Source organism: Vulpes lagopus, chromosome 24, assembly GCF_018345385.1.
Source record: "Vulpes lagopus strain Blue_001 chromosome 24, ASM1834538v1, whole genome shotgun sequence".
NCBI classification, from domain to species: domain Eukaryota; kingdom Metazoa; phylum Chordata; class Mammalia; order Carnivora; family Canidae; genus Vulpes; species Vulpes lagopus.
In genome coordinates this window covers 2,258,881-2,286,014 of record NC_054847.1, presented here as the reverse complement: position 1 = coordinate 2,286,014, position 27,134 = coordinate 2,258,881, and the positions used below count along the sequence as shown (strand labels likewise).

Sequence of the window (27,134 nt, the reverse complement as noted above, 5' to 3'; positions counted from 1 at the left end):
ATGGTGGGTATTCATTCGTCCTTTCTCATGGCTAATATTCCGTTGTATGTATAGACCACATCTTCTTTATCCATTCTTCTGTTGAGGGGCATCGTGGCTCTTTCCACAGTTTGTCTGTTGTGGACATTGATGCTATGAACATGGTGCAGGTGTCCCGGCGTTTCACTACAGTATCTTTGGGGTAAATCCCCAGCAGTGCAATTGCTGGGTCCTAGGGCAGGTCTATTTTTAACTTCTTGAGGAACCTCCACACAGTTTTCCAGAGTGGCTGCACCAGTTCACATTCCCACCAAGAGTGCAAGAGGGTTCCCCCTTGTCCACATCCTCTCTAACATTTGTTGTTTCCTGCCTTGTTAACTTTCGCCATTCTCACTGGTGTGAGGTGGTATTTCATTGTGGTTTTGATTTGTATTTCCCTGATGGCAAGTGATGTGGAACATTTTATCATGTGCTTGTTGGCCATGTCTGTGTCTTCTTTGGTGAAATTTCTATTCATGTCTTTTGCCCATTTCATGATTGGATTGTTTGTTTCTTGGGTGTTGAATTTAATCAGTTCTTTATAGATCTTGGATACTAGCCCTTTATCTGATAGGTCATTTGTAACTATCTTCTCCCATTCTGTAGGTTGTTTTTTTAGTTTGTTGATTGTTTCTTTCCGTGCAGAAGCTTTTTATCCTGATAAGTCACAGTAGTTCATTTTTGCCTTCATGGATGTATCTTGCAAGAAGTTGCTGTGGCCAAGTTCAAAAAGGGTGTTGCCTGTGTTCTCCTCTAGGATTTTGATGGATTCCTGTCTCACATTAGAGCTCTCAACCATTTTGAGTTTATCTTTGTGTATGGTGTAAGAGAATGGTCCAGGTTCATTCTTCTGCACGATGGCTGTCCAGTTTTCCCAACACCATTTTACTGTCCTTATCCCAGGGGATAATTGTTCCTGCTTTGTTGAAGATGAGTTGACCATAGAGTTGAGGGCCCATTTCTGGGTTCTCTGTTCTGTTCCATTGATCTATGTGTCTGTTTTTGTGCCTGTACCATACTGTCTTGATGATCACAGCTTTGAAATACAGCTTGAAGTCCAGCATTGTGATACCCCCAGCATTGGTTTTCTTTATTTCCAGTATTCCCCTGGCTATTCGGGGTCTTTTCTGATTCCACACAAATCTTAAGATGATTTGCTCCAACTCTCTGAAGAAAGTCCATGGTATTTTGATAGGGATTGCATTGAACATGTAAATTGCCGTGGGTAGCATAGACATTTTCAAAATATTTATTTTTTCCAATCCATGAGCATGGAATATTTTTCCATCTCTTTATCTCTTCCTCAATTTCTTTCAGAAGTGTTCTGTAGTTTTTAGGGTATAGATCCTTGACCTCTTTGGTTAGGTTTATTCCTAGCTATCTTATGCTTTTGGGTGCAGTTGTGAATGGGATTGACTCCTTAATTTCTCTTTCTTCAGTCTCATTGTTTATATAGTAATGCCACTGATTTCTGGGCATTGATTTTGTGTTCTGCCACACTGCCGAATTGCTGTATGAATTCTAGCAATCTTGGGGTGGAGACTTTTGGGTTTTCTATATACAGTATCATGTCATCTGTGAAGAGGGGGAGTTTGACTTTTTCTTTGCCAATTTGAATGCCTTTTATTTCTTTTTGTTGTCTGATTGCTGAGGCAGAATCAGACGACTTCTTCTTTCTTCTTTCTTCCATTCTAGTACTATATTGAATAGCAGTGGTGAGAGTGGACATCCTGTTGTGTTCCTGATCTTAGGAGAAAGGTCTCAGTGTTTCCTCATTGATAATGATATTTGCTGTGGGCTCTTCATAAATGGCTTTTAAGATATAGAGGAATGTTCCTCTATCCCTTTGAAGAGTTTTGATCAGGAATGGATGCTGTATTTTGTCCAGTGCTTTCTCTGCATCTATTGACAGGATCATATGGTTCTTGTTTTTTCTCTTGTTGATATGATCAATCACATTGATTGCTTTAGGAGTGTTGAACCAGCCTTGCATCCCGGGGATAAATCCTACTTGGTCATGGTGAAAAATCTTCTTAATGTACTGTTGGATCCTATTGGCTAGTATCTTGGTGAGAATTTTCCCATCTGTGTTCATCAGGGATATTGGTCTATAATTCTCCTTTTTGGTGAGGTCTTTGTCTGGTTTTGGAATTAAGGTGATGTCCTCATAGAACGAGTTTGGAAGTACTCCATCCCTTTCTATCTTTCAGAACAGCTTTAGTAGGATAGGTATTGTTTCTTCTTTAAACATTTGATAGAATTCCCCTGGAAAGCCATCTGGCCCTGGACTTTTGTGTCTTGGGAGGTTTTTGATGACTGCTTCAGTTTCCTTGTTGGTTATTGGCCTGTTCAAGCTTTCTTTTTCTTCCTGTTCCAGTTTTGGTAATTTGTGGTTTTCCAGAAATGCATCCATTTCTTCTGGGTTGCCTTATTTGGCATATAGCTGCTCATAATACGTTTTAAAAATCATTTGTATATCCTTGTTATTGGTTGTGATCGCTCCTCCTTCATTCATAATTTTATTAATTTGAGTCCTTTTTCTTTTTAAGAAGACTGGTTAGGGGTTTATCTCTCTTATTAATTCTTTCAAAGAACCAAATCCTGGTTTTGTTAATCTGTTCTACAGTTCTTCTGGTCTCTATTTCATTGAGTTCTGCTCAAATCTATATTAACTATCTTCTGCTTGGTGTAGACTTTACTTTGCTGGTCTTTTCCAGTTCCCTTAGGTGCGAGGTTAGCTTGTGTATTTGAGTTTTTTCCAATGTTTTGAGGGATGCTTGTATTGTGATGTATTTCCCTCTCAGGACTGCTTTTGCTGTATCCCAAAGATTTTGAACAATTGTATCTCCATTCTCATTAGTTTCCATGAATCTTTTTAATTCTCCTCTAATTTCCTGGCTGACCCATTTGTCTTTTGTATGATGCTCTTTAACCTCCCTGTGTTGAGTTTCTTCCAGATTTGTTCTTGTGATTTAGTTCTAGTTTCAAAGTATTGTGGTCTGAAAATATGCAGGGGACAATCCCAATCTTTTTGTATTGGTTGAAACCTGATTTGTGATACGAGACCGTATGTGGTGTAGTCTGGAGAAAGTTCCATGTGAACTTGAGAAGAATGTGTAGTCAGTTACGTTCAGATGGAAAGTTATATATATGTATATATCTGTGAAATCTATTTGGTCTAGTATATCAATTAAAGCCCTTGTTTCTTTGCTGATGTTCTGCTTAGAATATCTGTCATTTGCTGAAAGTGCCGTGTTGACGTCTACTACTGTTAGTGTATTATTATCTAAGTATGTCTTTACTTTGGTTATTAATTGATTGATATGCTTGGAAGCTCTCACATTAGGGGCATAAATATTCATGATTGTTAGGTCTTCCTTTTGGATAGACCCTTTAAGTCTGATACAGTGTGCTTCTTTATCTATTACAGTGTTTGGTATAAACTTTATCTGATATGAGGATTGCTACCCCAGCTTTCTTTTGAGGACTATTTGAATGGTAAATATTTCTGTACCCCTTCATTTTCAGGCTGTAGGTGTCCTTAGGTCTAACATGAGTCTCTTGTAGACAGCAAATAGATGGGTCCTGCTTTTTTATCCAGTCTTGACACCCTGTGTCTTTTGATGGAATCATGTTCAGAGTAACTATTGAAAGATACGAATTTAGTGTCATCATATTACCTATGCAGTTCCTGTTTTTGTGAATTGTTTCTTTTGGGCTCCCTCTTTCTTTTACAGGGTCCCCCGTAATATTTCTTGCAGAGCTGGTTTGGTGGTCACAAATTCTTTCAGTTTCTGCCTATCCTGGAAGCTCTTTCTCTCTCCTTCTATTGTGAATGAGAGTCTTGCTGGATAGAGTATTCTTGGCTGAATGTTTGTCTCATCTATTATCCTGTATAGATCATGCCAGCCCTTTCTGGCCTGCCAGGTCTCTGTGGAGAGGTCTGCTGTTGATCTGATATTTCTTGCCATATAAGTTCAGAATTTCTTGTCACAAGCTGCTTTAAGAATTTTCTCTTTATTTTTGAAATTTGCAAGTTTCGCTATTAAATGTCGAGGTGTTGAACGATTTTTATTAATTTTTGGGGAGTCCTCTCTATGTCTTGGATCTCAATGCCTGTTTCCTTCCCAAGATTTGGGACGTTTTCAGCTATTGTTTGTTCAAATATAGTTTGTGGTCCTCTCTCTCAGCCTCTTCTGGAATCCCAGTTAGATGTATATTCTTCCTTCTCAGGCTATCATTTATTTCCCTAAGCCTTTTCTTGTGGGCTCTTAATTGTTTTTCTCTTTTTTCCTCAGCTTCCTTCCTACCATCAACTTGTCTTCTATGTTGCTCACTCTCTCTTTTACCTCATTAACCCTAGCAGTTAGAACATACAGTTTGGACTGCATCTCATTTAATCTGTTTTTAATTTTGGCATGTTTATATCTGAATTCTGCAATAACGAAGTGTCTAGATTCCTTTATGCCTTTTTCCAGAGCCACCAGTAGCTTTATAATTGTTTCTGAATTGGCTTTCTGACATGGTATTGAAGTCTGCATTTTGTAACTCTGTGGCAGAGTGTATTGTTTCCGGTTCTTTCTTTTGTGGTGAATTCTTCCTTCTAGTCAATTTATCCAGTGCAGAGTGGCTGTATGAGCAGGTTGAGTCAAAAATATCAACCATCACTTAAGTAAAATCCATCCTAGATGATTCTGAAATGATCAGAGACAAGAAAATAAAAGAAAAAGATCAGAACAAAATAAAACAAAAGAACCACTAAAGTGAAAAAAGGAATTTTAAAACAATGTGGTAAAAATAAAAAGCCAAAACCAAAAACAATGAAAAAAGGAACAGAAAAAAAAAAAAAGGTAAAGAGGAAAAAAAAAAGGCAAGGGGGGATGGTAGTGGTGAGGAAGTAGTAGTAGAGAAAGAATGCAGTCTACCTGAGGGGTCCTATGAGGTGATCTTCTTGGTTTTGAGTGTGTTTTGTTCTGTATGTTAGAAGATTCTCAGTCCCAAATTTATATAAACCAGCAATACTTATAGAAACCCCAACATTGAACACTAAAACATAAAGAAGATAAAAGAAGGGGGCAGAATGGGAATGAAGAGAGAATATAATATCACAGAATGAACCACACAGTGTTCCACTTGGTTCTGGGTGTATGTTGGTCATGTTTTAGAAGTGCCAATTTCCACCAGTGGAAAAAACAAGGCGAGGTAGAAAAGACAAAAGCACAAAACAACCTGTATCTTGTATGTCTACCAAAATTAAATTGAATACGTTGAGGGGAATCCTGAGGTGAAAAATATGTTCAAGACATGTAATTATAGAAATTTGAAGGCAAAAATGAAAAGACTTAAAAATGAGTTGATGAAATTCTATAGTTAGGTGGGAAAAGAGAAAAAAGCATTGGAAAATTTTAGTATGATATAAAAATGAGTCATAATGGAAAAAGAAAAAAGGAAAAAAAAAGGGACCCTCTAGTTCTATATGCTATTTTTCTTCTGTCGTGGAAGTTTTCCAATGCTGTTTGTTGAGTAAACTTGCTTTCCCCTTTCCTTCCAGCAGTTCTTTTGGGGGTAGGGTCTGCTGTGCTGATTTCCAGGTGTTTGTGCCTGGTGGGAGATGTCCTGCCTCCTGCGGGGTGCAGGGCTCAGTAAGAGCCGTTTATCCTGTGAGGCCTTTGTTCCCTAGAGGCTTGGCCTCTCACAGCCACAAGGTGAAACAAAGAGGAGCAACAACAATGGCGACAGCCAGATTTCCAGCTCTGGAGTTGGCTCCTAGCAAGTGACTAATGGCCGCTCTCAGTCTGCACTGGGCTAGATGCTGTCGAGGCCAGAGCGGGTGCGCTGATCTGCACCGCTTGGGGGTGCCCAGCGGCAGGAGAGTTCTCCCTGTCTTGTGCCCTCCCTGATTCCACTTGTCCCAGGGGGAGCGCAGGATTGTGGGCCTTGTCCCCTTGGGCACCCTGGGATCCGGGGCCCTGTTCTGCTGGACTCGGTGGTCCTGGGGGCCACCTCTCCTGAAGGGAATAGGGCACAAACACCGTTGCCAGCCTCTAGGGTACAGGCAGCTCTGGAGCAGCCCATAACCTACTGGCTTCTCCCAAATGCCCCAAAGGTTGAGGCGCTCTTGGGCTTTACTGGTGTCAGACTGCAGTTTGGGGTGCGCTTTCCCCCAGGTGCCCCTCCGCTTAAAGTGACTCCGGAATTCTCTAGGTTTCACTGCCCCTCCGGCGATTCTGCCCGATTTCCCTGCTAAGCGCTTTTCCATCAGGGAAAACTGCGCAGATTTTTAGTACCCACTTTGCCAGGGCTGTTCTTCCTGTTGTGCGAGAAACAGATTGTGAATCCGAGAAACCACCAAGGAGCCGACACCAATGCAAGTACACGAGGGTTTATTTACAAGCTCGAGCTTGGGTCCAAGTGTACTCCATACAGCAGAGCAGGGACTTGGACCCCGAGGTGGGTTACAGCTGGGTTTTTTATGGGCTGGTCTAGGGGATCTTCAGGAGTGGAGGAATTTTTTCTATTCCAATATGCGGGAAAGGATGGGAGAGTTTCTTAAGATCCGATATGGCATTCTCTGCCGAGGGCATTCTGAGCTTTATTGTCTTTCCGATATGGGATTCCCTGCCTAGGACAGTCTGCAGTTTGTCCTGTAAAGTTCAGCTCTTATTCCCAGGGACCTAAGATGGCTGTGCTTGTGCTAATGCTAAACTTGAGGTGGAATGGCCTTAATTTTTCTCGGCCTCCACACTTTCCTGCCCCAGAGGCTTTTGCAGCTCTGCTCTAGTCCTGCTAAGTCACAGTTCCCTTACCCCACTTCATTCTTTTTTATTTTTTTGCACCTTCCTCCCTTGTTAGAAGTGAAAACTTTTCTTTGGAACATTCCAGCTGTTCTCTCATTAAATCTCAGGTCAAATTTGTAGGTGGTCAGGATGCTTTGAAAATTATCTACGTGGGACGCCGGGGTGGTTCAGCAGTTGAACATCTGCCTTTGGCTCAGAGCATGATCCTAGAGCCTCAGGATTGAGTCCCGCATCGGGCTCCCTGCATGGAACCTGCCTCTCGCTCTGCCTATGTCTCTCCCTCTCTCTCTCTGTGTCTCTCATGAATAAATAAATAAAATCTTTAAAGAAAAGAAAAAGAAAATTATCAATGTAAGTTTGTGAGGCCAGATGAGTTGAGGACCCCTACTCTTTTGCCATCTTGCCCCTCCTCTCTCCTGCTTTATTTCTGATTTTATTTAAATTTTTCTCTTTTTTCTTCATTTAGCTAAAGGTTTGCTAAATTTTTTTATCTTTTTAAAAAACAGCATAGTTTTACAAGACAGTTTGAACTTTCCATTTGTCTTTCTGGTCTCTGATCTTTGTTGCTTTCCTTCAGCAGTTTGGGTGTAGTTGCTTCCTTTTTTTTGTCTAGTTCCTAGAGGTATATATAGTTAAGCTTTTTACTTGAGATCTTTCTTTTTGCTTAATGTTAACATTTATCACTATAAAATGCCTTCTTAGACCTACTTTTGCTGTATCCTGTAAGTTTTGATGCATTATGTTTCCATTTTAATTTTATTTCAAGGTATTTATTTCACTTTTGATTTATTCTTTGAGACTCACTGATTATCAAGGCATTTGTTAATTTCCACATATTTGCAAATTTTCCAGTTTTCCTCATGTTACTGATTTCTAGAATATTTCATATGTGCTTTTGAAGCCATGTATTCTGCTGCTGTTGGATGGAGTATGCTGTATATATCTGTTAGGTCCATTTGGTTTACAGTATAATTAAAGTCCAGTATTTCCTTACTAATTTCTGTGTGGTTTATATATCCATTGTTCAACGTGAGGTATTGAATTCTTCACTGTACTCACATTGTGTTGTCTGTTTCTCCCTTGAGATTTGTTAATATTTGCTTAATATGTGTTGCCTGTACATACACTTAAAATTGTTATGCTTTCTCAATGAATTGGCCCCTTTACATAAGGATCTTTTTTTCCATGTGATTACAGTTTTGTGTTTAAACTCTTATTTTGTCTAATATAAATATAGCTACCCCTGCTGTCTTTCGGTTTCCATTTGCATGGAGTATTTTTTTCCATCACTTCACTTTGAGCCTATCTGTATCCTTAAAGCTATAATGAAACTCTTGTAGGTTTATATAGTTGACTCTTGTGGATTCATATAGTTGAATCTTGTTTTCTTTCTTTTTTCTTTGATCTACCCGGCTATGTTCTCTGCCCTTTGATTGGAGAATTTAACATTGTCACATTTAGAGTATTATTGATAGACTATTGATGTATCCCATAGATTATTTACAAACAAATGCCATTTTATTAGTTATTTTCTGGCTGTTTATGTCTCCCTTGTTCCTTTCTTCCTGCCTCTTTTGTGAATTGATTTTTCTGTAGTGGTATGCTTTGATCTCTTTCTCTTCATGTTTTGTGAAGCTACTGTAGATTTTTGCTTTGTTATTTTGAGACACTATACATAAGATGTGCTTTATGCTGCTGACATCTTTTATTGCATACAAAAATTTATTTACTCTTTTTTACTCTCTCCCTGTTTCTGTTTTTGTTGTCACAATTTATCTCTTTTTATATTGTGCATTCATGAACCAATTAGTATAGCTATAGTTATTTTCAAAACTCATGTCCCGTAACCTTTATATTAGAGGTAAGTGGCTAACACGTCTCCATTTTATAGTATATGAATATATACTTGTGTTTACCAATTTTATGTATTTTCATATGTTTTTATGTTAGTATCATCCTTTCATTTCAGCTTGAAGAGGTCCTTTCACCATTTCCTGTAAAGCAAGTTTAGTGGTGATGAAGTGTCTTAGCTTTGATTTATCTATAAAAGTCTTTCTCCATTTCTAACGGATAATGTTGCCAGGCAGGATATCTTTGGTTAGCAGTGTTTACCTTTCAGCACTTGATATCATCCCACTCTTGCTTGGTCTGTAAGGTTTCTTTTGGGAAGTCTGCTCTTGGCCTTCCCCGATAAGTGACAAGGTGTTTTCTGTTGCCGCTTTCAAGATTCTATCTTTGTCTTTGATTTTTGACAGTTTTATTATGTGTCTTGCAGAGGATTTCTTTAAGTTGATTTTGTTTGGTGACCTATAAGCTTCATGAACTTGAATATAAAATCACTCCCCACATTTGGGGACTTCTCAGCCATTATTTCTTTAAGTAAACTTTTTAACACCTTCTCAAACCTCTTATCTCCTGGAACTCTAGTAATTTGGAAAACATCTAGATAACATTTTTTTCCTATTGTTTTTGTTGTTATTGTTATCCTCTGAGTGGATAATTTCAGAGTTCTTTTTAACTCACAGATTCTTTTTTCTGTTTGATCCATTCTGATATTAATGCTATTTCATTCTTCTTTCCAAAGAATTTATTGTATTCTTTAGCTCCAGAATATGTTTGGCTTTTTTTTTTTTTTTTAAATGATTTCTCTCTCTCTCTTTCTCGTTAAACTTGAAATTTTGTGGGGTTTTTTGTTGTTGTTGTTGTTGAATTATCTTTGTGTTTTCTTCTAGGTAATTGGGTTTCTTTTTAAATAACTTTTTTGAATTCTTTATTAGGTAAATCATAGGTATCCACTTCTTTGGAATTGGGTACTGAATGATTATTGTGATCCTTCGGTGCAATTGTGCTTTCTTGATGTTCCTTGCAGTTTTGTTGCTTCTTTGCATTTGAGGTAGCAGTCACCTCCCACAGTCTCTACTAAACTGCCTTTGGGAGAGAAGTACCTTCTGTCAAACCGAGGAATTCTGAGGCTTTCTCAGGCCATCTGTGGATGTATATGCTCCATACTTATTCTTTCTTATACAGAATTCTTAACCGTGCCTAACTTTTGGAGTCTACATTGCCAAAGGCTGGGGTGCTGACTGTCCTTCTTTTGCTTTCCTTGAGGTGGCCATAAAGCTCCAGTATTTTTTCTCTGTTGCCCTCATGTTTGGGCTGGCTTTCTGTGCTTTCTCACTAGCCATCTGGTAAAGCTCACTCTTGCCACTACTGTAAGGAGCATATACAAGGAGCTGGACACAGGGTGAGGGTGAGTGTAGATGAGGTGTGCCAGTGAGCCATTTGGTGGGATCTGTGGCTGAAGTGTCCCCAGTGGTTCATGGGTGAGCTCTTGATGGAGTTTGTGATGCAGTAAGTATGATCCATCCTCTTTGAGTGCTTTCTGAGTACTATTGGCTGCCCTTTTCCAGCCTTTTTCTACCCCATTACACAGTTCACAATTCAGTACTCTCGATGGGTTAAGAGAAAAATGAGCTTTTTTGGCAGTGTTGCTTGTAGTGGAGGAAATCGACTGTTTGCTCACTTGTTCTCTGTTTCCCCAGCAGGAGACATCATAGGCCCAAAAAATCTTTCTTGGCCCTAAGCTGTGCTGGGGCCAAGTGAAGTCAGACTGTTGTTTTTATCTTCTCTGGTGCATCCAATCTCTTTTTTCTTTTGCTCCAGTGGTGTTTTGGAACTTCTTTTCTGGAAACCTGGACTTACACAGAGGTCTCTTGTCTGAAGGTGTGATTGTTTAAGACAGTTTTTTCTAGGGGTCCTCAGGCTGTGACTGGGAGGGGCTGGAGCCAGTTGATGAACCAATACAGAGTCCACAGCCAGGGTTGAACTTGTATGGCTGTTACCTGATGCATGGGTAAGTGAACTTCTTGGCATATGGTGCTGGATCCCAAAGCTTCCACAAAGGCACTTTTGTCTGTGGTTAAATGCTGACTTATTGTTCGGGATTGGGGGCACCAATGGTGTATGTCTTCTTCTTCAGCCATAATACTGATGTCACTCTTGCTTTAGTGTTGAGCTCCTTCGTTTTTAAGGTGTATTAAGTCAGATTTAGGGTTGCAGCTGGTCATGAGGTCTGTTCTGGGTAGACTGAACACAATTCCATTGTTCTGTTGTATCTTTCCATTTGCTCACTTGCCTTGTGTGTGTGTGTTTTAAATATTCATTCATTCATTCATGAGAGACAGAGAGATTGGCAGAGACACAGGCAGAGGGAGAAGCATGGTCCCTGTAGGGACCCTGATATGGGACTCAGTCCCAGGACCCTGGGATCATAACCTGAGCCAAAGGCAGATGTTCAGCCACTGAGCTACCCAGGTGCTACCCCCACCTTATTTGTTTTTTAAAATAAAATAAAACTGATATGGTGCCCAGTAATTTTCTAGATAGACAAAAACAGCAAGAGGTAATGCTCTGTAGAAAAAGAATAGGTGAAATAAAAGGAAAGAAGGACCACTTTGGGAATATGAAAGAATTGAGGGAATTCATGAAGTTTTCTCATATTTTTCATTTGGAAAATGTTTATTTTTAATTTTTAATTTAATTTTTTTTTCCCCTGGAAGGGCGAAGTGCCTGATTTTGCCCCAGTGTGCTTGCTTGGTTGCTTTTTACCATTTTAACATTAGATCTCACTTGTTTAAATAATTTTTTTAATTCAAGTATAATTAACATACAGTATTATATTCATTTCAGATGTGTAATATAATGATACAACAGTTGTATACACTACTTGGTACTCGTCCTAAGTGTACTCTTGATCCCCTTTATCTATTTCACTGGTCTCACCTGGAAAACAGTTCCCTTTAATCTTCCTTCATCTTCCTGAAGGAATAGTACACATTGCATTTCTATTGTGGATGATTGCTGTATTAAAAGTATTTTCTTAGGGCACCTGGGTGGCTCAGAGGTTTAACGCCTGCCTTCAGCCCAGGGCATGATCCTGGAGTCCCAGGATCGTGTCCCACATCAGGCTCTCTGCATGGAGCCTGCTTCTCCCTGTTTGTCTCTGCCTCTCTCTCTCTCTCTCTCTCTCTCTCTCTCTCTCTCTTTCTCTTTCTCTTTCTCTTTCTCTCTCTCTGTGTCTCTCATGAATATACAAATAAAATCTTTAAAAAATAAATAAAAGTATTTTCTTGAGATATATTGGACAAATGGAGTATAAGGGTATTTTTTTTTTAAGGGTATTTTTATTACATGTGTTACAGTCTTCATTTTACTGATGTATCAGATAAATGTATTACAGACATAGCTCCTTAGTAGTTTCCGAGTCTTGGCTCTTTTCCTTATCTGTACTGATTAGAGGTCCTTCCCATGTAAGCAAATAACTTTATACCACTTAATTTCCTTGCTATTTGAGTAAACATACACTTTCATATTAAGGATGTTGTGAGAGTCTCAGAAGTCCTAAGAATCTAATGATTAATAAGACTTTCAAAACTGTAGTAGCTGTGCTTCCACGTGATAAAGACCACAAAAAAGATTGTTCTGAAATTTTTTAAAGGAGGAATAAATTCATTTAGCAATTGTTATTACACTTATAAATAACTGTACTGGAGTGTTTGGGTAGCTCGTTCAGGTTAGTGGCTGACTCTTGATTTCAGCTTAGGTCGTGATCTTAGGGCTGTGAGATGAGCCTGCATTGGGCTCTGTGCTAGGTGGGGAGCTTGGTTAAGGTTCTCTCTCTCCCTCTGCCCTTCTCCACCTTGTACGTGCACAGTCTCTCTCTCTCTCTTAAATAAAAATCTTAAAAAAAAAAAATAGATACCTGTACCTTTTTTTTTTTTTGTACCTTTTGTTATAAATTTGAAGCTATGATATCCTCTGTGTATGATATTTAAAAGTTGTAATTATTTGTACTAGAGTGTACAATTAAAGTAGAAATTTTAAACTGAAGATAATGTCTGATAGGTATATATATAGCTATATATATATCTATATATCTATATATATCTATATATCTTTCAAGCTAATAAGATAATGATACTTAAGTCCTAATTTATACATGTAGACATTTTGCCTTTGGCATGTTAACTTTGAGTCCTTATTAATTTCAGTTATCATTTGTGAGTGGCTAATTCATAAGACCTTGCCTATAATTAATTATGGTTTTTAAATTACAGTTAACATTTTTAGTTAGTATTGATAGAAATTCTTATGTAATTTTTAAGTTTGGCTTTTTGGTAATTAGACTGCATTCTGTTATTTGGTTGGTAAGTTATTTACAATTTGTAAGGAAGGAAGGTCTATATAGTCAAAACATCTCCTTCTTAACTCCTGATTTTCACTCATTTGCCATTTCTGGAGAAAACCAGTGTTACTTTTATTGTCTCTTAAGTTATTATTATTATTTTTAAAGATTTTATTTATTTATTTATGAGAAACACAGAGAGAGAGAGAGAGAGAGAGAGAGAGGCAGAGACATAGGCAGAGGGAGAAGCAGGCTCCATGCCGGGAGCCCGATGTGGGACTCGATCCCAGGACTCCCGGATCACGCCCTGGGCCAAAGGCAGGCGCTAAACCACCGAGCCCCCCGGGCTGCCCTGTTGTCTCTTAGAGTTATAACGTGGGTTTGTTTTTTTTGTTGTTTGTTTTGTTGGGGGGATGATTTTTGAAACAAAGTATTTTAAAATTGAATTTTTAATGAATGTCTTTGAAATAGTTGAGACATTAAAGAACAGAATTAGCATGGTAAAAATTTTGGAAATGTAAATTTTAAAAGTATAAACTATGATATGTGGAAATGGCAGAAATAACATACAAGGCCTTTCTGCCTGTGCCATGTTCTCACCCATCTGGTAAGTGTTACTGTTATGGCTAGATCTGATTAGAAACTGAGCAGTGTGTTGCTGCTGCTGATTGTCAGTTACCCATTTGAAATACTTTTCTATTTATATATAAATACATATAATTTTGCTATTTTTCAGAGGTATTAGTTAAAAGATGTCTTAACAAGAATGTTATAAGGAATCCTTTTACACCTTGGGTAATTAAAGTTTTTACTGTGACAAGTTAGCTTTGGGGCTGTGGTTGATATCCAGGGGGAATGTATATCTATATATTGACCATCAGAGAAGAGTGCTCATCTTAGATATATTTGCTTTTTTGTTAGCCTAGCATTTTCCTCCTAAGGAACCTCTTTTGTCTTGGAGAAGAAGGAAAAAGATTGGGTTTAGTATTATCATAGAGCAATTTTTAAGCACTCTTTTACTACCAGTTTTGTTTTGTTTTCTAAAAGTGTAATTTGTTTGTCAGTGATAAGGATCTTTTAAATTTAGATTGGGGTGTAAATATTTCATCTTATTTGCCCAAAAGCACTCATAATTTATGGCAGTCTGTCATTGTGCTGCCCATTATGGTAGCCTCTAGTCGCATGTGGCTTTTAAAATGGAAATTAATTTAAATTTCAAGTGCTCAATAGTTACATGTGGTTAGTGGCTATTGCATTGGACAGCAAAGATAGAATATCTCCATCATTGTTGAAAGGTTTGTTATACAGCCTTGGCTTTAGTATATGTAATTAAGGTTTGGTAGCCTGGGTAGCTTAAAATTACCCTTACTGTGAAATCACTTCCTAATTTGCAAAGTTTTGTGGTTTTATAAAAACTCAGTAATTCAGGTTCAGATTACCCAGTTGGATATGAACTCTGTCTCTTCTGATATTTCTTTAAAGGTATTTCTTTAGTTACTTCTTGGTGATCATATTTCTGTTGATTTTACTTTTCCTATTAGCACATATGCATGAAAAATATGCTTTGTTCCATTTATCTTACAAAGGACAAAAGATATTATTTTTTTTTATTTTTTTTTGACAAAAGATATTTGTTGTCCCTTGTGTCTCAGGAAGCGAGAGGCTATTATGAACAGACTGGGGTTGGTCCATTGCCTGTTGTTCTGTTCAACGGAATGCCCTTTGAAAAGGAACAGTTAGATCCTGATGAGTTGGAAACCATCACAATGCACAAAATCCTGGAGACCACAACCTTCTTCCAAAGAGCAGTGTACTTGGTGAGTGGTAATTCAAGACTGATTTTGAAAGAGAATGGTTTGCTTATGTTTTTGTAATCTCTGTAGTAAGCCATAACATTCTTTAAGTATTATTAGTTTTTATATATCAGTTGTAATAAATATGTAAAAAATATATATATATTTACACATATACAGATATAATGAAAATATTCACAAGACTTTCTGTGAATTCTATTTGAAATAGCTAAGTTTATTGTTGTCAAGATTAAGTGTTTATTTAAAAAATTCTAAAGAACTTAGCATTTCCAATAGTCATTTGTTCTATTTGTAGGGGATTTTGACTTAGGAAAGGCTCACACATATATATATGTGTGTATATATACTTGTGTATATACAGTTATTGTTGAGATATAATTCACATGCCATAAAATTCAGTCTTTGAAGTGGACAATTCAGTGTATTTAGTGTGTACACAGAATTTATGCAACTATAACCTCTGTGAAATCTTAGAACATCATCATCACCCCCAAAGGCCAACACCCTGTAGCATTCGCTCTGCATTTGCCTCTACCCTAAACCCTAGCAACTTCAAATCTATTTTCTTTCTGTATGGATTTGCGTATTTGAGACATTTAATATAAATGGAATCATATAATATGTGGTCTAGTGTGTGTGATTTCTTTCATGTGTAATATTTTCAAGGTTATTCCAGTTGGAGTATGTGTTAGTACTTTATTTCTTTTTATGGCCAAATAATAGTTCCTTGAGTGGATATAACACATCTTAAAAACCCACTAATCAGTTGATGCATATTTAGGTTTCCTCTCTGTGGCTACTTATGAATACAATCATGTACAAGTTTTTGTGTAGACATATGTTCTTATTTGTCTTGTGTGTATACCTAGAAGTGAAATTGCCTGTTTAGTCTTTTCCAAAGTGGCTGTACCATTATACATTGCTACCAGCAATGTATGCAGGTTCTAATTTCTCCACATTCTAGCTGATACTTGATATTCTCTGTTTCTTTGACTATAGCCTAGTGGGTATTAAGTAATATCTCATTATGGTTTTTACCTGTGTTACTCGAAAACGAATAATGTTGAAAATTGTTTCCTGTACTTATTGACCATTTATATCTTTTTTTGAGAAATGTCTATGTGTTTAATTGACTAACTTGTTTTGTTATTTTGAGTTCTCTATGTGTTCTGGGTAGTAATCCCTTATATATAGAATTTCCCAGTGTTTTTCTAATTTGTCTTTTAAAGGACAGATGCTTTAAATATTGATTAAGTCCAATTTACTTTTTTTGTTGCTTGTGCTATTTGTGCCATATGTATGAGCTTATTCTAGGTCATGAAGATTGATACCTTTTATAGTTTTTTCTCTTAAACATTTAGTTCTTGGATGGATTTTCAGTTTTTGTATATGGTGTGAGGTAGGAGTCCACTTTTTTTTTTTTTTTTTTTGTCATATCCAGTTTGGCATGCAACTGGATGTCTTTTGGGATATGCAGTTGTCCTAGTACTGTTTATTGAAAAGAATGCTCTTCTCCCATTAAAGTGTCATGTCACTCTTGTAAAAAAATAAATTGACCATTAATATATAGATTTATTTATGAACTGCCTATTTTTCATTCACTTACATATTTGTTCTTATGTAAGTACTGCATGTCTTTTTTTTTTTTTTTTAAGATTTTATTTATTCTTGAGAGACAGAGAGAGAGAGAGAGAGAGAGAGAGAGAGAGAGAGGCAGAGACAGGAAGAGGGAGAAGAGGCCCCGTGCAGGGGGCCTGACGTGGGACTCGATCCTGGGTCTCCAGGATCAGGCCCTGGGCCAAAGGTGGTGATACACTGCTGAGCCACCTGGACTGCCCAGTACTGCACAGTCTTAATTGTAATCAAGTATGAGTTTTCCAACTTTGGGTTTTTGTTTCTCTTTTTTAAAGATTGTTTGAAGTATGTCATCTGCATTTTCATATGAATCTTAAAATTAACTTGTTAGTATTTGCAAAAAAGGGCTGCTGGGATTTTGTAGTAATTGCATTGAATCTGTAGATCAATTAGGAGAGTAATTAACATCTTAGTAACATTGAGTTTCTAACCCTTGAACCCAGGATGTGTTTCCATTTATTTAGGTCTTGTTATTCTTTCAGTGATGTTTTGTTGTTTCCAATGAAGCATCCTTACTCTTCTTTCACTAAATTTATTGGCTAGTATTTTTTTGATGCTATTATAAATGGAATTATTTCCTTAATTTAATTTTTGGAGGGTTCATTGATAGTGAATAGAAATACAATTGATTTTTATATATTGATCTTAGATGCTGCAACCTTGTTGAACTTATTAGTCCTACTAAAGCCTTTTTTTTTTCTTTTAAAGAATTTATTTATTCATGAGAGACAGAGAGAGAGGCAGAGACACAGGTAGAGGGAGAAGCAGGCTCCATGCAGGGAGCCTGATGTGGGACTCGATCCTGGATCCTGGGATCATGCCCTGAGACAAAGGCAGACGCTCAACCACTGAGCCACCTAGGCGTCCCAGTTCTAAAGCTTTTAAAAAAAATTTCTATATAGAAAATGTTGTCATCTTACAGATGACAAAAACATGCCATCTATGATTAGAGTTAGTTTTGATTCTTCCAGTCAAATCAGGATATCTTTATCATTCAATCATTTATTTATTTATTTATTTATTTATTTATTTATTTATTTGATTTTATTTATTTATTAGAGACACAGAGAGACAGGCAGAGGAAGAAACAGGTTCTATGCAGGGAGCCAGATGTGGGACTTGATCCCTAGTCTCCAGGATCAGGCCCTGGGCTGAAGGTGGCTCTAAATCGCTGAGCCCCCGGGCCGCCCTCATACCCTCTTTTGACTAGCTGTTAATCTTACTGAGGATCCAGTCTATGTTAGGAGTCTCTTCTCATTCCTGTTTTCAGAGTCCTTTATTTGTGTTTCATTTTTGACACTTCATTAATTTGTCTAAGTGTGGAACTGTGAATTTTTCCTATGTGGAGTACATTACATTTCTTAAATATCAAAATTAGGAGCTTTCCAATCATTGTTTCTTTTAGTAGTCTTTCTTCCTGTAATGACTTCTGACACCAGAACTATTCAGAGTTAGGCCAAATGTGATGTTTAAAGACACAGTTTGCCGCAAGATTGCCCTCGCTTCACACGTCAGCCACAAATTTGGGAGTCCTCAAGTCACCCTCACTTAGTATGAACTGGCTAAGTTTTGGTAATTTGCTAGAATAGCTTACAGAGTTCAGGATAGTGCTATGCTTACAATTTGTGTTATGATAATAAAATAATGCAAATGTGAACTAGCCAAAGGGTGAGGTGCATAGGGCAGGATTTCAGAAGGTTCCAAACATAAAGATTCTGTTATCTTCTCCCTGTGAGGTCAGGATACATTGCCCTTCCTGATTATTGGTGTGTAATGGCACATGGGATATTGCCAACCAATGAAGCTCAGCCAAGTTTTGGTGTTCAGTTTTTATTGGGACTTCTATGTAACCACGATTGATAGAATCATTGGCTGTGTGATTGAATTCAGTCTCTAGCCCCTCTTCCTGTTTCCAGAGTTCGGACTAATACTATGCTGCTCAAAATCCCAACCCTTTAGCCAGTTGGTTGGTCTTTCTGGCTTGGGCAGCCTTCATTGAGTTGTCTCATTAGCATAAACAGTCTAAAGGACCACCACCATGAGTCACCTTATTAGTATAAACTATCAGATGTGGTCTGATAGATAGGTCCTGGCATGAATAACAAAGATGCCACTACTATCACTCAGGAAACTCCAGAATTAAGAGGTTCCCTTATGAGGGCACCAGCCAAATTCTTTATTACACACGTTCTCTTTCTTTTCTTTTTCTTTCTTTTCTTTCTTTCTTTCCTCTTCTTCTGGATAGATGCATGTATTGATACTTTCTCTTCCTTAAATGGAATGGTCTCAGTTGACATATCTTTAAATTAATTGGTTTTTTTGTTCTTTGTTTTTTACTGGTAATAGCAGTAAATTAGCTACTCACTAGCTAATTTAATACCTGCTAGTGTTAGCTAATAGCTAAAATCTGCTATTGAGTCTTTCTAGCAAATATTTAATTTCAGTTATTATATTTTTAACTCTGGTTTTTCTGTTTGGTTCTTTTACATAATTTCTTTCTCTTGATACAATCTGGTGAAATGTTAAGTCTTAAAGTTTCCTTTAGTTTGCTAGACAGTTTCCTTTAGTTTTTTAAAATATATTTAAAAGAGCTGATGTGAAGTTTTGTGGAGTAAGTCCAATGGTTGGGCTATTTAGGAATTATATGTGTTAGGTTTCTTTTCCTTAGTGTGGGTCATACAGTCTTTTTTTTTTTTTTGGCATGTCTTTTAAATTTTTGTTGATAATTGGACATTTTGACTAATATTATATTACACTTCTAGAAATCAGAGTCCTAGCTCTGCCAAGGTTTGTTGTTATGGTGGTTGGTTGTTTAGGGACTTTCCTATGCTAATTCTTTAAAGTCTGTATTCTTTGTCTTGTGTTGCCTCTTGTGTGTGTGTGTGTGTGTGTGTGTGTGTGTGTGTGTATTGCCTCTTATGTCTCTGTTAGCTTATTGGTCAGCTATTAAATAAACAGAGATTTTCTTAAATGCACGAGTCCAAGAAAGTCTCTCATTTTTTCTCAGGAGTGTTTTGTGTACATGTTGGGATACACCTTCAATACTTACTTGACAATTTACTACTCTGCCATAGCCTTCAATTCCTACTTGTCAATTTACTACTCTGCCATAGCCTACAATTCCTACTTGAACAGATGGTCAGGTTAGTCAGAAGCAAGAGTGTTAGGACTGTCCAAGATTTTTTGTGGACATGCATTCAAACCATATTCCAAGGAATATGGGAGAGCTTTTCAAAACCCCTAATGGACATCTCATTCGCCACCTTTTTCTTTCATGTTTTGACACTTGTCAGTCCAACTATTGTCACCACGTTAAGCAGCTGAGACATTAAACAGTTGCTTCTGATTCTTTTTTTTTTTTTTTAATTTTTTTTTTTTTTATTCTTTATTTATGATAGTCATAGAGAGAGAGAGAGAGGCAGAGACACAGGCAGAGGGAGAAGCAGGCTCCATGCACGGGGAGCCCAACGTGGGATTCGATCCCGGGTCTCCAGGATCGCGCCCTGGGCCAAAGGCAGGCGCCAAACCGCTGCGCCACCCAGGGATCCCACTTCTGATTCTTTTTGAAAAGGTCGTCAGGAAAAAGCTATTGGCACTGAGTATGATCTAATTCAGCTCAACTAGAGAAAGAACACCTGGGAATATTCCCAGCTTGCTGGTTTTTACATTTATTTCAGGGCTATTGGTTTTCAAGATTCCTGTGTAGCTGGGTAGATAAGTAACAGGGCAAGTTAAAGTTTATGAAGGTTATTTTTCCTGCCAAGAATCAGCCATTTTCTCGAATAAAAGTCATTTGGAATTTTGTAAGCCTTTGGTTAATTTCCAGAGTTTTGAAAAAGTTTGATTTTTTCTCAGTGTCCTTGGTGGTTTGTTTTTGAAATAGAGGCTTTTTAGAGATCTTCACTGGATCATTTCTGTTGAATGTCACTCACAAATACAGTATTTTTATTGTAGTAAAATATATGAAATATAAAATTTTACCATTTTAACCATTTTAAATTATGCATAGAGACATTAAGTAGGTATGGTGTTGTTTGACTTTTACTCCTCTATCTCCAGAATATTTTTATCACCTCCAGCACCAACTGTTTACCCACTAAGCAATAACTCTCATTGCTGGCTCTCATCAGCCACTGGTAAATACTCTTCTGCTTTTTGTGTTTTTGAGTTTGCCTATTCTAGATGACATCATAGGGTTTTGGTCAGTTTTGTGTCTTGCATATTTTAAGGTTCATATGTGTTGTAGCATGTATCAGAATTTCCTTCCTAAAAATTGAATTATATGTATATACCACATTTTATTTATCCATTCATGTATTGGACATTTGGGTTGTTTCCACCTATTGGTTACTGTGAATTAATGCTGCTCTGGACATTAGTGTGCAAATAATTGTTCAAATCTTTGCTTTCAGTATTTGGATATATACATAGTGGAATTTCTGGACTGTATGGTAATTCTGTCTAACATTTTGAGGAACTACCCTATTGTTTTTTAAAGCAGCCATACCATTTTACATTTCTACCACCAAATATGCAAAAATTTCATTTTTCTACATCCTCATTAATACTTGTTTAGTTTCTATTATTTTGATGATAACCATTTTAGTTGGTGTAACGTGGTATCCCATCATGGTTTTTTTATTTGCATTTCCTTAAGGACTAATGGACTGAGTATGTTTTCATGTGCTTATTGGCCATTTGTTTATCTTCAGAGAAATGTCTATTCAAGTCCTTTATTTATTTTTGAACTAGGTTATTTTTTGTTGTTGAAGTATAGAGTTCCTTATATATTTTGGATATTTATCTCTTGTCATACACGATTTACAAATATTTTCCTCCATTCTATTGGTTGTCTTTCCACTTTTTAAATAGTGTCCTTTTATGCATAGAAGTATTGAATTTTGATGAAGTCCAACTTATTTGTTGTTTCTTTTGTTAACTATGATTTTGGTATCATATTTGAGAAATCATTGTCAAATCCAATGTCACGAAGATTTTCCCTAATATTTTTTCCCAAAAGTTTTTTTTTTTTTTAATTTTTTTTTTTATTTTTTTATTTTTATTTATGATAGTCACAGAGAGAGAGAGAGAGAGAGAGGCAGAGACACAGGCGGAGGGAGAAGCAGGCTCCATGCACCGGGAGCCTGACGTGGGACTCGATCCCGGGTCTCCAGGATCGCGCCCTGGGCCAAAGGCAGGCGCCAAACCGCTGCGCCACCCAGGGATCTCCTCCCAAAAGTTTTATAGTTATAGCTCTTATGTTTATGTCTTTGATCTATTTTGAGTTAATTTTTGTGTGTGGTGTGAGTATGTGAGTAAGGGCCCCACTTCATTCTTTTGCATATGGATATCCAGTTTTCCCAGCACCATTTGTTGAAAAGGCCCAAAAAATATTTTTAAAAGCTACTTATCATGCTGATAATCCTTTTATAAAACAAGCAAACAAGAAAACAAACCCCAAACAAAAAGTATTGACTAAATTCTATTGCATGCTCCCTCATGAATAAGGTAATTTTGTTAAGTAATTTGTTCTTCATGGAGCTACTAGAACAAAATATGAAAACATAGGGTTTTTTTTTAATGAGTTTCACTTATTTTCCAAAGTTAAGGATAGTCTAGAAGAAATGATAATTATTCTCTTTGTTTAAATAATATTAATGAAAAGATAAAAGATAATTCAAACATGTTGGTTTTCCAGCATCTGTTTAAAACATTTCTTTTTCAACATTGTTGGATGTAAAAATTCAGAAGAGTTTTTGTTTTTCAGATATCTGTGGTTTAAATATTCTTCCTTTGAATGCTAGTTTTCCTCTGCTTCTCCTTAAATTGCCAGTGAGAAGTTTGGTTTGCTCTAGCTAAAGAAAGTTTTATTTGAAATATTGTGACAAAAGTCAGATGTTCTCCTATATATATTTAGAAAATACTAAATTTGGGAGAATATTAAAGTGTCTAAAGTAAATATGAGAGTTGTTCCCTTCTTCAGAATCCCTGGAGAAATAGCTCTTTGTGTCCCCATATATATAGAAATATATATTTATATATGTATTTTTTAGCTTACCTTTCTTTTTTTTTTTTTTTTTAAAGATTTTATTTATTTATTCATAGAGACACAGCTAGAGAGAGAGAGAGAGAGGCAGAGACACAGGCAGAGGGAGAAGCAGGCTCCACGCAGGGAATCCGACATGGGACTTGATCCTGGGTCCCCAGGATCACGCCCTGGGCTGAAGGCAGGTGCCATACTGCTGAACCACCCAGGGATCCCTCTGGTTTTTTTTATTTTTGAGAATGAACAATCAGTTATTTCATCCCCTAATGTTGGACATTGCTTGTAGAATTTCACTGTTACAAATACTGCTGAAATGACTAGTCCTTTTTTTTTTAAGATTTTATTCATGAGAGAGAGAGAGAGAGAGAGAGGCAGAGACATAGGTAGAGGGAGAAACAGGCTCCATGTAGGGAGCCCGATGTGGGACTTGATCCCGGGACTCCAGGATCATGCCCTGAGCTGAAGGTAGATGCTTTAACTGCTAAGCCACCAGGCGTCCCAAAATGACTAGTCTTATATGTATATCTTTATACCCCTTCTTTTTTTTTTTTTTGAGAAATACCAGTTATTGGAATTGTTTTGTCGAAGGGTCATGTACATTTAAGATTCTGAACTAGAGTCACTGTAAAAAGGTACGATAGGCAGATGGTGTGAAACTCAAGGTGTGAATAGAGGTGTGAATAAAGAGAAACTTTCACTCATTCACTCCTCTTTCCCTGCAACTTATCTTCTCTTTCTAGAAACAACCGTTGTGGTGTGTGTGTTTGTGTGTGTGTAGGTGGGCTGCATTAAAAGTTAAGTACATTTGAAATTTTGATAGATGTTACCAAATTGCCCTCCCTTAGCTAGTTAAGGCTTCTGAGTAGAATCAGGCCAGATTTATAATAGAGACCAAAGTTACATACATGGGCTTACATATATACTGAATCATCTAGTAACTCTGTAGTCTTGTATGATTGGTTCGTATATTCATTATTAGTTTATAGTTTGAGAATTGTATGAGTTTCTCTGGGTAAGTAGCCACAGAAGATGCCTAATTGCAGTTTTCTAGACTTGACTGTGTATATTTGATTTACATCTATCTCTCCCTTGAAAATTGCTTTAGGACAGCCCAGGTGGCTCAGTGGTTAAGCACCACCTTCAGCCCGGGGTTTGGTCCTGGAGACCCGGGATCGAGTTCCACGTCAGGCTTCTTGCATGGAGCCTGCATCTTTCTCTGCCTGTGTCTCTGCCTCTCTCTCTCTCTTTTGCTCTCTCTCTGGCCTCTCGTGAATAAATAAATAAATAATTTTTAAAAAAGAAAGAAAATTGCTTTAAAATACGGTTTTATATGAAATTTTTTGAGTGTGAAGAACTTGCTATTTATACTTGGCTTTGAGACCACCTTCATAAAGTACAAGTATTTCTATACATCTTGGAGGTATATAAAAGGGAAGAAAAAATGATAAATGAATTCTAATCCCTGAAGTGTAATTATGACTCTGGAAATTACTTGGATGCCTGAGATTTGAAAAAGCTTGGGATGATTTTTGTTTTTTAAGATTTATTTATGTATTTGAGAGAGAGGAAAATGCGAGGGTGTACGGGAGGTGGGAGGGGCAGGGGAGAGGGAGTCTTAAACAGACACTGCTGAGCAAGAAGCCTGACATAGGACTTGATCTTACCACCCTGAGATTACAACCTGAACTGAAACCTACAGTCAGGCGCTCAACTGGCTGCACCATCCAGGCGCCCCTTGGAGTGATTTTTATTGCAAAATACATTAACTGCTTGAGAGAAGGCATTTGGCTTTTTCCTTTAGAATGAGGCTATGAGCAGATTGCAGGATGGATTTTTGAATTTGGTAACTCTTACCCAGTTTGTAGAGCTTACTTATTTTGGGGGAAGCACAGTGGTGCATGGAGAGACAACATAGTGGACATGGCTTTGCATTTCATACTTGAATCTCCTTAGGTCTATGACTTTGAATACGTTTGTTAACCTTTCTGTACTGTACCTCAGCTTCCATCTTTAAAACAAATGTCAATAACATTTGCCTCATGGTGTTGAAAGAATTAAAGATAATGTACATACATAACATGTCAAGCTGTGCTTAACAATAGGCACCTCTAACATGGAGACTTCTGTTTTTAGCTGTTATCGATACATAAGAACCTTTAATTGTAAAGTTAATAACTTTTTAGTTCCTAATAAATTATTATTGCTCTAATTTTTTTTAACATTTATCCCACCCCCATCTTGTTAATTTTTTTTTCTTGTAGGGTGAACTGTCCCATGATCAGGATGTGGTAGAGTATATCATGAATCAGCCAAATGTTGTTCCACGAATCAATTCTAGGATTTTGACATCCGAGCGAGAATACCTGGATTTAACAGCAACCAGTAAGGAGTGTTTCAGGAACAGCTTTGGGCTTTTTCTCATTTTTGTTTCAGAATCTTTGCATCTGTTTGATTGTAAAGTCCAGAAGATAACCCAAGATTGTGACACAGTGTTTTAATGTTTTATGTTTTCATTCATCACACATTTAGTTCATAACATGAGCCTCTAAATTCATAAGCGTTTCCTCCAAAAACAGAGAAATTCTTCCTGTATAAATCCTTATAAACTTTGAAAAGTATCCATTGTCTTTTTTTGTTTTTTAAGGGGAGGTAAGGTAGGGAGGGAGAGAAAGAATCTTAACTAGGCTCCACACCTAGTGCAGAGCCTCTCACAACTCTGAAATCCTGACCTGAATCCTGAACCAAAATCAAGAGTAGGATGCTTAACTGACTGAGCCACCCAGGCACCCCTCATTGTTCTTTAAATGCCAGCTGTTAAGGCCTTAAGTGATGGGACTACATCTGTATTGTTAACTTTCTTAAGAGTAGTAAAGCTGTTAAGCAGCTGTCGATTCTTCAGCCTTGTTCTAGAATCAGCTAGCGGTGATGTGGACAAACAACTCAGGTGGTTTTACTCGGAGAGGCTAGGAATGAATGCCTATCTAAAACTAAACTTTCATTGAGATATAGTGTACATGCCATAAAACAGCCTTTTGAAACTTTATACAAGTGCACAATTTTTAGTGTATTCTCAAAGTTGTCTGATCATCACTGTCTAATTGTAGAACATGTATCATGGCCCCTACCATGCACCCATTGGTAGTTACTCTCCATTTCCCCTTCCCCTACCCGCTCTGCAACCACTGATCTAGTGTCTGTCTCTGAGGGAGTTTTCTGCTGGATGTTTTGTATAATTCTGAGTTTTCTGTGATTGGCTTCTTTTCCTTACCATGTTTTTAAGGTTTATCCATGTTGTAGCATGTCACAGTACTTTTTGCCTTTGTATGGCTAATTAATATTTTCTTACATGGATCGTCCACACTTGGCATACCTAATCCTTAGTTGATAGATGTTTGCATTATTTCCACAAGAATACCCTTTCAGAGGTAGTTGTGTGAAGCCTAGGTACAGTTTGTTCCATATGCCTTCCCTTGCGGCTCCGAAGGCCATTTGAACAAAGAGCTGGAAATAGGTGGAGCTGTGGTCACTTGCAGAAGTCTTACTCCACAAGAAAAGATAAATGTAACAAAGAAGTACAGGCCAGTGGCCTTTGCTATTGTGAGTGGGGTGTGATGCACACAGAGCTTTAGGTGTGCTTGTTACTTTATGGCACCCGACTCTAATCTGCTTGAAACTGAATGCCTTTTCTTTTAGACAGAGCAAGATGTACATCTCTGCTTATATTTGAAAAAAGGAAGTAGTCAGAAAGTGACCTAAACTGTTTCTTCATAATTAGGTTTTAGCTTTTTACCTAAAGTTTTAATAGAGTCAAGCAGTATTAGGAGCCTTTGTCCTAAGTTTTTGTAGTTTCCATCATTTAAAATTAAACTGTAAGGAGCTCTCTTTGAGGTATTCATGGATGAGGAGCACAACAATAGTTCTGTGTTTTGGATATCTTTCTCCATTGAATGTTGAAGTGATCAGCTGTGAAATGATGCTAGTTCATAGTGGCAAAAATGCAGTTTGCCTGGTAAACATTTTGGAGCTGTCAGTGGAGGAGCAGCTAGCATCCTTCTGACCCTGCAGTCATAGTTCCATGATTACCTACACAGCTGTTGGCCTTTGCTGTCCTGGGACCTTCTTAGAAGGAGACTGTTTTAAGGCTTTAAGGCTTTTGGTGCTTTTGTCCCCATGAGCTGTGTCTTACTTACCATTTCTTTCCTTTTACTAGAATATTGAGTTTAAGGATAGTAGGTGCTTGGTATGGTCTGTTGAATGAAAGGATAGACAGGTGAGTAAGTGGACATAGATAGGAGGGGTAAATAAGCCAGCTGTACTTGGAGGATGGTGAGAGGAGAGTGACATTTGTGTTGGAGTGCAGTAAGGCACGAGATTGAGGAGGTTCTTGGAGATAAAGGATGATACAGGATGGAGACCATTTTGTATGTAGGAAGAAATTACTGGGTAGTTTAGATCAAAGGAATGACTTGATGAAAATGGGATTTTAGCAAAAGTAACTCGAGGGGAAATGATTGATAAGAGTGTTGATAAGATTGATGATTGAGGGCACTAGTCAATAAACATGAAACAATAGATTTCACTCATGCATTTTTATAAATCTTGTATTATGGTCAAGTCAGATTATCAATTGAATATTAATG

The 27,134-nt window shown here is 37.4% G+C and overlaps 1 protein-coding gene across 2 annotated transcripts in view; it reads left to right on the top strand.

Annotated features, from left to right (window-relative positions):
* Nucleotides 1–27,134, top strand: part of UGGT1 (UDP-glucose glycoprotein glucosyltransferase 1) — a 120,432-nt gene that overhangs the window by 45,083 nt on the left and 48,215 nt on the right. For both annotated transcript variants that reach the window (XM_041739615.1, XM_041739614.1), the window contains exons 18-19: nucleotides 14,652–14,816; nucleotides 24,756–24,876. In XM_041739615.1, the coding sequence (XP_041595549.1) occupies nucleotides 14,652–14,816; nucleotides 24,756–24,876 (286 nt within the window). The remainder of the gene's footprint in view (nucleotides 1–14,651; nucleotides 14,817–24,755; nucleotides 24,877–27,134) is intronic.